General features: G+C 40.1%; 1 protein-coding gene across 1 annotated transcript in view; it reads left to right on the top strand.

Moving 5' to 3' along the window:
* pex5la (peroxisomal biogenesis factor 5-like a) overlaps positions 1-11,233 on the top strand; it is a gene marked incomplete at both ends in the record, with an annotated part of 79,708 nt that extends 68,475 nt beyond the window's left edge. The window contains 7 exons of the mRNA XM_080506649.1: positions 1,424-1,540; positions 2,346-2,489; positions 3,780-3,850; positions 5,553-5,771; positions 7,958-8,123; positions 10,125-10,282; positions 11,032-11,233. Coding sequence (XP_080362775.1) covers positions 1,424-1,540; positions 2,346-2,489; positions 3,780-3,850; positions 5,553-5,771; positions 7,958-8,123; positions 10,125-10,282; positions 11,032-11,233 — 1,077 coding nt within the window. The remainder of the gene's footprint in view (positions 1-1,423; positions 1,541-2,345; positions 2,490-3,779; positions 3,851-5,552; positions 5,772-7,957; positions 8,124-10,124; positions 10,283-11,031) is intronic.
* Between the last annotated feature and the right edge of the window lie 1,615 nt (positions 11,234-12,848).

Below are 12,848 nucleotides of genomic sequence, written 5' to 3'. Positions count from 1 at the left end.
CATTGGCTCAACTTGCTCTACAGCCTGTGGCTGAATTTACCCCACAGCCACCCGTTTGGGAAAAATGAGCTCGTTTTAAAAATAAGGCGAGGCTTTAGTGACGTGATTGACATGACTTCATACGTTAGTAAATCACCAACAAGCATAATGTAGAACTTTAGATCTGGATACATTTGCTTTGGCATAACAGTCATTTTACCTGCTATGCAGAAAATGTACTTTGACAAGCAAAAAGCCTTTCAGCTCATCAAGGTCAGGCCAAGTTCAAATATACAATTGATGAAATATTTTAAAGTATTGACATGAGGAAGACTCAGCTGTGATTAACACAGTCAGGTGCACAGCGGAAGCTTTTTGAGGCAACGGCGGCACTGTTGATTGCTGGAGCGCACAGTCATTTATGACAACAAACGCACTGCATGTGCAAGTTGGAAATAATCACGGTTTTGGTTTTAGTAATTTTTTATTTGTTCACTTCACTTATAGAACATTGTTGACCAAAACACAGGACTCAATTTGTATTTCTGTGCATAACATAAATGGAAATTAGCTGAATAAACAAGAATCCTTTTAAATTGCCACCATTAGACTGGTTTATGTCAGCTATTTGTGTTGCTGATCACCATTAATTCTGTTATACCAAGCCTTTGATCTGAGCTGTATCGATAATCAGGACACAGCACAACTCTGCTGTTTGTTAAAACAGTACAATCAATGTATAAATGTTTGTATTTAATATGGCCCCATTCCACTAAAGGGTTGCAGGTTTTATTTCTGATAGAAAATGAGAAGCTTTCTCAGCAGTGAATTGGCATATTAAACTGATGGGTTATCTATCTAACCTTCAAGCCTTTTGGTCAGCTAATTGAAATGCCACAAGGAGGAAAAACAAGCCAAATGTCAAGCAAGTAGAGACAGTTGGCGATGGGTGATTAAGAAACTACACAAGCAGTCATTTTTGAGAATACACAACATATATGTTGGAGTTATTAAATATACAACTACTGTAATCTGTACAACTAAAACTATGAGTTATTTTGTTTTGTTTTGCATGAGTGTGTCTGTGGCGGGGGGTGGGGGGTTGTTTAAGCTGTTTCACAGAAATTTTACACAGTACTAACTCTTGTTTAGCTTGATCCTGCTGACTGATCCACTAATGAGTTTGTATTTGAGTCACCAATTCTTTTTTTAATCTAAACTCCGGCCTGAAGTGTAAATGTGACAAGTTGTCATGAGTGACGAGTTCATACATTACAGTCATGAAGCCAGCCAGACGTGACATTTCCAACAACAGCATGAGGGTAAATTACAAGAGCTATTGTTCTCATGCACACTAATCATTCATTCCCTCCTGTCACTCTCGTTTTTCTCTCCCTCCATCCAACCTCCCCCCTTTCTGTTTCTTCTCTCTTGGTGCCTGCAGTCGGACACCGAGTTCTGGGACAAAATGCAGGCAGAGTGGGAGGAGCTGGCTCGGAGGAATTGGCTGACAGAAAATGAGCAGGCACAGATTCCTTCCTCCGTCTCGCCGCATGAGAAGGTAACCACCATTAACATGTTGCACTCAGTAAAAGTACAAGCCTGTGCTCTTATCGCTTACGTGGATAAGTACAGTACCACGGAAGTACAGCAAAGCTTGGGAGACCCACAACTTAATGGCCACTCCACTCACAAGTTCACTCAGAAAGCTGGACTAGTTTAATCAAATCTAAAAGTCAATTTTGTTAATGATGGCAAACGATAGCACAAGTCCCAAGCGAACACTCTGTCAAACAGTTTGGCAACAATTTCCAATTTTGACCCGTTTACATATTTTTGTTTATTTAACCATTATTTAAATCACATTAAGCTTAAAATTAGATGAGGTTCATGTACTTCGAAAAAGAAGGGCCCTTTAAAATAAGATTTGATGCAGTTCAATCTACATGTATGAGTTCCAGGGGTCAAAACCCTGCGGCGAAGCAGTAAACTTCACCCAACAGCTGACCTTCTTTAAGCGGGAAATCATAAGAGATCAGACTTGTGGGATTTCTGATTGATCCCAGTGCAGAGTTGGTTCTTAAGGAAGAAGCAAGTTCAAAGTCATCGCACTCAAAAGCATGCAACACACCAGGGTAATGACTATTTGAAAATGCAAATTTTAGCATTTAAAAAGAACAGACAAACCCAAGGAGCTGGGCCCAGGTTTACTGTGAAGCAGAAAAGATCGATTCCTACTGCTGGTGCTTTGTTTACAACTGCACAGGACTGTTGCTTTGTTTTGCATTGAAATATGAAGCAAGGAAACTGACATTGCCATTGTCCCTGTTTTTGTTGTTTTTTTGTTGTTTTTGTTTTGCTGACAGGGTTACTACTTCCACACAGATAATCCTTATAAGGACTTTCCTAATGCATTTGAAGAGGGACTAAAGAAATCTCGAGAGGGAGACTTGCCAAATGCTGTTCTTTTGCTGGAAGCTGCTGTCTTGCAGGATCCTCATGATTCCGAGGTGAAATAATTTTGTATACACACTAATATACATTGTGTAATCATCCACAATTTTTAAATTCAAGTAGAAAGGATTCCCTCTCAGTCCACAGATAAGTCTGTTGAAGAAGGAGACTGATTCATTCTAGTTGATCAGTGTAGAGGCTGCTATTGCTTGAGTCTGAATTCATCCACACTTACTCCATCTCATGTTGTGAGGAGCTACAAAGGAAGAGTTCCTCACTGGCCACAAGCTACATGAAGCAGATTTAGTAGGTAGCGCCCACAGGCTGAACGCTGATTGTTTGTAAAGGGCAAGGGTTTGAGTTTTTCCCCCCATCATGTTAAAAGACTTGTTTACTGTAGCAAAAATACTCAACTTGGTCTTGATGAGAATTTCCATTTACCCAGTGAACTGAATAATAGCTCATTCTGCAGTTTTTTCCCCTTCTTTTTGTACTCTCGACATTTCAAAAGAACTGACCTCTTTGCAAGCAGGAAGAGCAAAGCCTTCATACAAAGTACTTTCTGAATCCCCTGGAATATACAGAAATGTGCCAGTTATTCCGAGGAGAGGATTATCCCGCGGTGTATGGCAATAATACGATTCCAAAATTCCCTCCTGCGGCGCTTAGTGGCTTATTGCCCCAGTGTGAGGACCTCTGAATCCTTCAGAAACAATTTTGCCCCTCATTCCAAAGACTCGAACAAGCAGCATCAGCGGAGATCAGCTTTAGCGCAGGTTAGGAGTGCCCTTGCAGCCACAACATACAGAGGAGCAATCATGTAATGTCACATTTCTGAATTATATGTGAATTTAATTTATTATTATTATTATTATTATTATTATTTCTATTATTATTACTATTATTATTATTATTATTAACATTTCAGATCAAATTGAATTGAGATTCCACCTCTTCACTTTTTCAAAAGATAAGGTCCTTATCTAATCATCAATGGTAGGTTATAGAAATAATAGCTGTAATTCTAAAGTTTGGCACTTTGATGAAATATTTGAAAGTATCGAGGCAACAATGTACTAATCTAAGCACTTTGTTAGTGTTAATCATAATTGCCTGTGTCCCTGTTTCACCTCAAAAAAGTGTTGCATTTGGATTTCTGGAGTTGTGAGTGCTTAAATGTGCCACCGCTCCTCAGGGGCACGCTGTCTGAAACACTGGCATCACTCGCTCAGTGTTGGATCTCATTTGTTGCTCCTACTGTTTCTCAGCCCCCTTGAGAACACCGGCTATGCCGTCCAGGTTTCCACCCTGCTGATTAGCGTTACCTGTATTTTGTTTCCCTGCAGGCTTGGCAAGTGTTGGGGACCACCCAGGCTGAAAATGAGAACGAGCAGGCAGCTATTGTCTCCCTCCAGAGGTAATGAGAAACAACTGCATCTAATTCTCATTTAGAAATCAAAAGTCACTCGTTCACACGGCACAACTGTCAGCTGTCACCACTCGGGGACACCATATGTTTGCACAATAGGGATATGTAGAAATGTCAGGCTAAAAGATGAAGCCCAGTGTAACATGAAGCATCAAAATATGATTTGTATTTTCGTTACCAAAGAAGAATGGCCTCTCCTTCCAAATATTTCCAAGGTAATAATTCAACAAACAGCTTCTATATATATTTCTTAAAATAGAAATACCCCACATGGTTGGTGATTTCAAAGAGTAAGGGTTTGACTCCTCAATGGGAGGTGGCCCACTTTCATTCATAACACCGCTGAGGCCAGAAATTACACCTATCTGGCAGTGCGAACACTGACAAGTCAACTGAAAACACAGAGACAGCGATTCAGGAAAAAAAATATCCTTCCCCTCAGAAAGACAGTGAAATAAATAAACATAGTAAATACATTTTAATACATGTCTTCAGCCAGTAATTACTGTTCTAAAGGAAGGGATTAAATAAGGGTGCAAATAGTTTTTTATTCACTGCGGGAGTCTCGCTTAATCCAACAGACTTATTAAAATTCCCGAACACCATTCAGATATCAGTTAGTTTGCAAGTGTACTGGGTTTATTATGTAATCGCTCCGTCTGTGAGAGGAGTATTTTGGTATGAAGTGAGATTAGATGTTTAGCTGGCATTAATACTGTTGTGGCTGCACTGGCACCGTTTTATATGCCAAGCATCATGTTACAATGCCTCTTTATACAGTTTTGTTTTTAATAACTTCATTAAATGTTTGGCACGCAGCTTTTGAGAGAAAAAGTTAATATAACACTGACAATGGACACTTTGACAAGTAATTGTACAAATGAATGTATTCTTATGCAGATAGGTTGACTTTACTTCATTGTGGCTATGAAATGCTATTACTTATCGAAGATAAGTAATAGCATAGATAGTAACACACACACACACACACACACACACACACACACACACACACACACACACACACACACACACACACACACACACACACACACACACACACACACACACACACACAAGTATGTAGCATAAATTTGAGTGGCCAGAAGCAAATTTTATATAATCTTCACCGATGGCACTTTGTAGAAAGGGACTGAAATAATTTGGTTTGTCTGAGATTACGATGGTTTAAATAAAGTTGGCATGTCAGATGTAGCAAAGCTGGCTTGGAAATAATGTTGATGAAAGCTAAATCTTGTTTTGGCCTCTCCTCCACCCTCTCAACTAATCCAAGTTGCTCATCCAACACTGCGTGGTTCTTCTCCCCTTTTCAATTACAAAGGCCACAGCGGACCTTAGCAGAAATCATTCACATGACATAACCTGTGACATAACTTCTGCAATCACTGCATACAGACTTTCCATCTGTGGAACTATTGCCATGGTTGTATTTGCCTACATGCAAATCTAATTCAAATCATGCAGCCCAACTGGAGTCTGGCCATCATGCAAACCTGGTTCTCTGCAGCCGAGCCAAAACAGATATAGTAAAGCTCATCCAGCAATAATTAACCTCTGCCTGATGTTTCTCTGCTTTGGCCTTTCCAAAATAATTGTCAAAGGTTGAATTTCTCTTTGGAGTGTGTGCATTAAACTATCTCTCCTGTGTCTGCATCTGATCTTCATCCAGGTGTTTGGAGCTCCACCCAAACAACCTTGCAGCTCTTATGGCTCTGGCAGTGAGTCTCACCAACACTGGTATGTGCCATGATGCCAGTGAGGCTCTGCTCCGCTGGTTGAGACACAATCCCAAGTACAAGCAACTGCTGAAGGGCAAGACCCACCTGATGGGCTCTCCAAACTCCCAACGCAGGATGTCCCAGGTTCCCAACATCAGCAGACATGACAGGTGGTGCACATGAACTCTGGATTTACCCTAAATCTTTTGAAATGAGACTAAACTTGTTCAAAAACTGTCTCTTTGAATTGTATTCAATGGGATCTATTATAATAAACATTCAGCCATGTCTGAGCCACAATTACCTTTTAAAGATACTTTATTTTCAAACGAGCCCAAACAGCAAAGCCTCCTCAAGCAAATCTAGTTATACTTATTAATCTTTATAATTTAATTCAATGGTTAACCTCATTGTTAATATAGGGTAGTTTCACTTTGCAATCGATTCTCATTGAAAAAAATATAAGATCAGTTAGTTAAAATGTATGTATCAGTCATCACAAAATACATGTCGACTTATTGATTAATCCAATTATTGTTTTAGATTGGGCCACTCATCCCCGAGGTGAGTTAGATGATGAGAAAAGACTTATATGTGATTAACAAAACCATTTGATGAAGTAGTGTGAGTAATCCAGATGTTCGTCTGGTTATATTATCAATTAACAATCTCCTGCCTGAATCTAAAAAGCTTCAGCACAGATGGTTATGTTCCAGCACTTACAGTATGAGGTCAAAAGCCATCAGAAACAACATTGATCTTGTTTATTCCTCTACTAACTGCTGACGAACAAAGTGATGATAGCGAAGATGTCAGCAATAACAAAGGCTTGATTAATAGTTGCTGTTTTAAGATGAAGTAGAGCCTTAAATCCACATTAAAATGCCACCACACATTTTCATCCCTGACCAATGACTCAGAGTCAATCAGAACTTGACAAACACATGATCGATCATGTGCTGCATGTTTCACACTCAAAAAACTAAATCTTTCCCGATTTAGTGTGCCATTTGTTTTACTTAAACCGTGATTACTCTGTCAGAGGGAAGAAAACTTATTTCGTCTCACAACCACAGCTGGGAATTTCCGCAGCGAGATGGCAGCTGTGGTGCCATGTGCATCCATCTTGTCAAACCACTCTCAGTGCTGTAAAAGGCAAGCTGTCTGTGTTATGTTACACCAGATAAATGACGTTGTTAGGTATATCAGCTTTAAAAGGCCCAATTCTCCTCCGAAGGTAAAGCAGCACTTTATCAAATCATTAATCGTCGAGTCAGTGGGAAGAGATACAGGTACAACCCAATTACTGTGGTCTCCCCTCAAGTCAAAGCAATATCTTCCGTTTCATTTCAGCAGCATGCGCCATCACTCTCTCTTTAGCTCCTTTGTGCTTCTTCCTCCTTCCCTTTACATTCATTCCACTTACTTTGCTTTACCCTTCATCTCTGTGATGCCCGTCTCAGTGGAAACCAAGACGTGACACAAAGGGCAACTCTTATCTTTACCCAAAAGCTTCGCACCAAATGGTCACTAAGGTTGAAGGAGCAGTCTAACATTTTTTTTTTACTTTTTACTTTTGGTACATGAGGGAGATTTCCTGATGAGCCATAGCATTATGACCACCTACCTAATGCAGTGTAGGTTTCCCGCTATGCAAAATATTACCATGTTTTGTGTTTTCTCGTAGTATCTTTTCTTAAATCACAGCCAGTATAAGCCACAGCAGCAATATGAGCTGCTGTAGAGCCAGACTTCATTCCTCACAGGCATCAAGGAGGCTTTCTGATGACACTTTTGAACTGATCAATACAGACCAACAGCATCCCACAAGACCTGCACTTTTACAGATGCTTCGCCTCAGTAGTTTAGTCAACAGACTTGGCATTTCCTAAGCTTGCTTAAACTCTTATATTTGCCAATTTTCTCCTGCTTCTAACGCAAATACCTGAAGACAAAATGTTCACTTAATGTACACGGTACAAGGCTGTGTAATTCTGCAACTTCTCTTCCGATATTACTAATTCATACAAACACTAATATTAGAATAATACAGTAAATTACTATTTTACAGAAAGCACCTTTGACTAAATAACAAGAAAAACCTCAGGCTTAGAAGAGCCAACACTTTTGTCCAAGCTCCTGCATGTTTTTACTGCCCTCATTTTTAAAAATTCTTCTCTCTGATTGAGACTTTCTCCTGTCGTTCTCTCTTCCCCCCCTGCTGTCTCTCATTCCCTACCTCCTCTGAGTTAAAGCTCACTTATAGAACAGTGGACAAGAACAGGAGAGTTCAATCAGCAGCTTTAAGTCCCACCAATCCTTATCTACATGCTTGTACATGTGTTTGTGCCGACAGCTCCCTACTGCCGGAGGTCAGGGTGCTCTTTCTGGAAGCAGTTCAACACAACTCTGACAGCATTGACCCAGACTTACAGACGGGCCTCGGAGTACTCTACAACCTCAGTGGAGAGTTCAACAAAGCCGTGGAGGCCTTCAACACGGCACTCTCAGTGCGACCCGAGGTAGAAACTTCATATATGCAGCACTCAAGAGTTTGCATACTTTTGTATGCCCTTGTTTTTCCATAAACATATGGAAATCTCATTAAAAATCTTTCTTTTGAGGAGAAAAATGTGTTATAAATTTTCAGCTAGGGATATTGTTGGCATTGACTGGATACAGATTCCTAAGATTTGTATATATTTATCGTCTGAAAAACAAAATGATGACTGAATGATGAAGACTGGCTGGCCCGTCATTGCATCTACTATAAAAGCGTGGTTTTCTTAGAACCAGCAACCTTTCAATATTTGGACTCCAATAGGTGTAACTATTTGTCTTTAACCAGGCCCGTAAAGCTTTCATATTATGAGAACTGGAGAGGTGCCTTAAGTTATTTTTGTCTTCACTAGTTGCTTTGTACACGTCCAATATTAGAATTCAGTGGGATTTTAAGGGTTATTGTCAAACATATGTAATGTTCTAAGAAAATATTGGACTCATTCCATGACACATCAAATAATAGATTTTATCCACATTAATATATTTGTGTGTACCACTCACCTAAAGACAAAAACAGGGGAGGGTCATATGGAAAAGTAACTGAAGTATGATATATCTGCGAAAGCACTATAATAATGATGATAAATAATTAAAAATACTATGAGATTATGAATCTAACTATCACAAAATGGCAATCCATGTAGAGACTACACAGTCTACTTTCTGTCCAGTCAATAAAATAGGCTCTTTGATTTCTGTTGCCGGCTATCTTAAACCAGTGAGACTTGCAGACTGTGAGCTGGTGATAGTGAACACATGCGGATGTGCTGGTTTCCTTGGAGAATCAACATGTCTAACAGCTGCTCGCCTCCAGCTGGCATCACTCCATGCCAATGATGTAAATGGTGCTTTTCATCGGGTGCTATTCATGGTGGATCAACTGCTCATTCACATTCTCACGATTCATTTTTTTGATGATTGATGCAGTTTGTTTACAAATAGTAAGAAACAAGTGAGACTGTTTTTTTGTTTTTTTTAACGTTCCAAGATGTTCATAAGTTGCTACAAAGGGGAGGACACTAATATTGAAAATTGATTTGGTTGTGGCGTATATTTATACCAAAAATATACTATAAGCATATCCAAATCACATTTGTAGAGGTAGCACAGCAAGATTAACAAACTATCATATAAAATACACAATTTATAAATATACCCAAAAATAATGTTGACAATACTATATATGGAGAGACGGAAGCATCGCAAGCCACAAAAGCTGTAATCTGCATAAACTTAGCCAGACTCCAAAACATATTTTATACACTCAAGAGCAAAGATTCACCATCAGCAAAATGGACACAGCGACAAACTTTTTCTCTACCTCCTTCATGCAAATCAGTGTGTGTCCTCCCAGCGCTGTCCCAGGTCGGCATGAATATTACTCACTGATAAATCCAACCTCCCACATTTGACTTGTTAATATCTGCTCCCCTGCTGGAAAAATAGCTCTGAACACAAAGAGAGATAATTATATCCCGCTGCCGGGCTTATCCCAAGATAAAGGACCCCAACGTTGTAGCAGACCATGACCCTTGCATTTGCTTGTCTACCTGCAGGTGGGAAACAACAGCAAGGACATCCTGTGTGATGTAATTCAGCTCTCCTTAAGTTACCCTTGCTGTGCTGCTGTATTGCAGGGAGCTGTGAGGTTCTTTTTTGGGCTTCAAAAACCGAATCGTAGCTTGCTGATGTAACATTGCAGATACATTATTCACCTTCACCTGAACTCTTTTGCCAAACGCTTTTCAAAGTCCCCAACAGTAGATCATAATATTTAATTTTTAATTACCCACTGTTATCCACAAAAATGTTATATTTCAGGACTTCAGTAGGAATTTCTTTAATGTGCTCTTCTGAAATGTGCACACAATGGACCACATCACATAAATGTTTTTATCATGAAATCGTATTAGTGATTCCTTCACCATTCCTTATTCCTCCACCACCTACTTTCAATCCAGGACTACCTGTTGTGGAACCGTCTGGGGGCCACGCTGGCAAATGGGGACCGGAGCGAGGAGGCGGTGGAGGCCTACACAAGAGCCCTCGAGCTACAGCCTGGGTTCATCAGGTCCCGCTACAATCTGGGCATCAGCTGTATAAACCTTGGAGCACACAGGTAAGCAAGCAAAAGTCAATGTATGACATGGAAGAAGTTAGAGTTTTCACACCCCATACATTGCAAACAGGTCAAACTCAGCAGAAGACATCTTGTGGCATTAGCAAAACAAAATGCATCTGCCTCAATGTTGAAGCCGCACAGCTCATCTTCTTGAGGGAGTTCAGCCCGTCCTCATGGAAGAGTTGAAACAGTAGAAAGAAGGAAAATGACCAACAGATGTCGTCTCAAACTGACGTGTCAAAAAATACATTAGTTGGTAACACACTAATAACTGCAGATATGAATCACAACACATCATCAGTCCATCTGTCCTTACATACAACAATCGTTTGTCCCACTTAATTCACATCAGTGTCAGAGGAAGCTGGATTACATCCCAACTGACTATGAGTGAAGGCAGGTTCCACTCTGGACGAGGGGAAAGACAACTTCACACACTCACATTCACGCCTCGAGGCAATTTACACTCACCAGTTAACTTCAAACACAGGTTTTTGGCAAGTGGGAACATAATTGCGTCTATTATATTATCAAAGTTCATGTCTGTATCTAAACAACGAAAGAGACTGTGACTAAATGGGCACAACTGTAGGAAGCAAATAGACGTCTATATGTCAGTACTCAGCTGTAGTCACTCACTGGACCATGAATATTAGTAGTCAGCACCTAAACTGACTACTCACATCTATAAAGTATAATTTTCTATCCTTTAACCAGAATAATTGCCTCTTTCATTTGCTCCACAGAGAGGCAGCCAGTAACTTTCTGACGGCTTTAAGCCTTCAGAGGAAAAGCCGGAGTCGCCAGCAGTCTCACCAGGTGATGTCTGGAAACATCTGGGCTGCTCTGAGGATAGCTTTATCCATGATGGACCAGCCAGAACTCTTCCAGGCTGCAAACATTGGAGACTTAGATCTTCTTATGCGGGCCTTTAACTTAGACATTTGAAAAACAGGAGGTATTATTTTTTTCCCCCCTGTACTCATTCTCCTCTTTCTACCCAACAGCCAAAAGCCCAAAGTGCACATGTCAGCACGTCAGAATCAACTGATGTATGTTAAAGACAAGTATGTGTGTGTGTGTGTGTGTGTGTGTGTGTGTGTGTGTGTGTGTGTGTGTGTGTGTGTGTGTGTGTGTGTGTGTGTGTGTGTGTGTGTGTGTGTGTGTGTGTGTGTGTGTGTGTGTGTGTGTGTGTGTGTGTGTGTGTGTGTGTGTGTGAGTGTGTGTGTGTGTGTGATGTGTTTATGCACGACAAATTACCTACAGTCATCAAAGCTGTTATATTTTTCGCCCAAGTACCTTGGAGCAGTTCTGGGGACAGGTTCTTCCAAGTCGGAAGTGACTGCTTTGTGATGGATTTGCACTGCAATTTGTGATTTCCCTGAGGAGCACAAGGACGGGCAAAGATTGTACGAGCAATGCCTTAGAGAACACATCAATTAAAAACTGACTCATCCAGTGGAACAGAGCTGCAGCAGAAGAGAGACGCACGCAGACAGTTTGAGAAATATAGGAACCTTCACACACACAGTTTGCAGAGGAAAGAGTTTTTGAGCGGAAAAAACTAAATGTTTCACTGAAGATTGTCTCTGTCATTCTTGAAGGAGCAAGCGATAAAGACTGCACTGTATAACTTGGAGCTGCAGATTCTGCTACTGGCTTGTTTTCCTCCTCTTTTCCGCGGAGAATCATGATACTGCATGAATAAGCCTTTTCATAGATGGGAGTCTTGTTAAAAACCTGCATACTTTTAGAAGTTTTCCCTTTGCACTTCAAAAGAACAGATACCCTCCTCGAACCACGTGGAATGTGTAAGCCAGGTTGTAAAGCCTTACTCAAATGCATGTGACCAATTATATTTATTTCTATTTTTATGGCAACACAAAACTAGCCATTTTCAGACTGGTTTGGAATTCTTTAACTTCTGTTTTCTGGACTTGAAAGCTTCCTGAGCCATCAATGTTTTATGGTTTTTACTTTATTTACTTAGGTTTGTTTTGGTTTTTTTCTTTGTTTTGTTTTTTTCTGTTTGGCTCATAGCTTCTCTTTGTTCCCTTTATGCTGACTGGTTGGAGAAGTTTACACAAAAGCTGCACAACACTGATGAGTAAAACCTTCATTAGTGTTGCCAGACTTTCTCATATGGAAAAAGTTGTTGTTACGACTCTAAAAATATCTCTTTCATCTTCTTCTGCAAACTTCTGTGGTGAGTTGGGAAACCCAAACCAGGTTTGTACATGCCTTACCATGGTTTTTCTCTTTGCTGACTTTATTCATTTCAGTGGAGTGTAATGCTATTCCAGGTAAAAGATATATAGTAGCAAACCCAGATAACTTGTTGTATCTCCTAATGCGGACATTTGTATCTTTGCTACGCCTCCACTGGCAGCAAAGCTTACATTTAATCAAATCAGTTTGGCTCAGTCATCATGCATAATTAAACTATTTATGTAAGCTTGGGCAGAATGAAAAAAAAAAACGTTTTTGCTTTGCCTCTTGCAAGCTATAATTTACAAGAGGATATGAAACGTGCAATTGTTATGCATCCTCAGTTAATATGATT

This window comes from Blennius ocellaris, assembly GCF_963422515.1.
Source record: "Blennius ocellaris genome assembly, chromosome: 12".
NCBI lineage: Eukaryota > Metazoa > Chordata > Actinopteri > Blenniiformes > Blenniidae > Blennius > Blennius ocellaris.
This window is presented reverse-complemented; position numbering and strand designations above follow the sequence as displayed.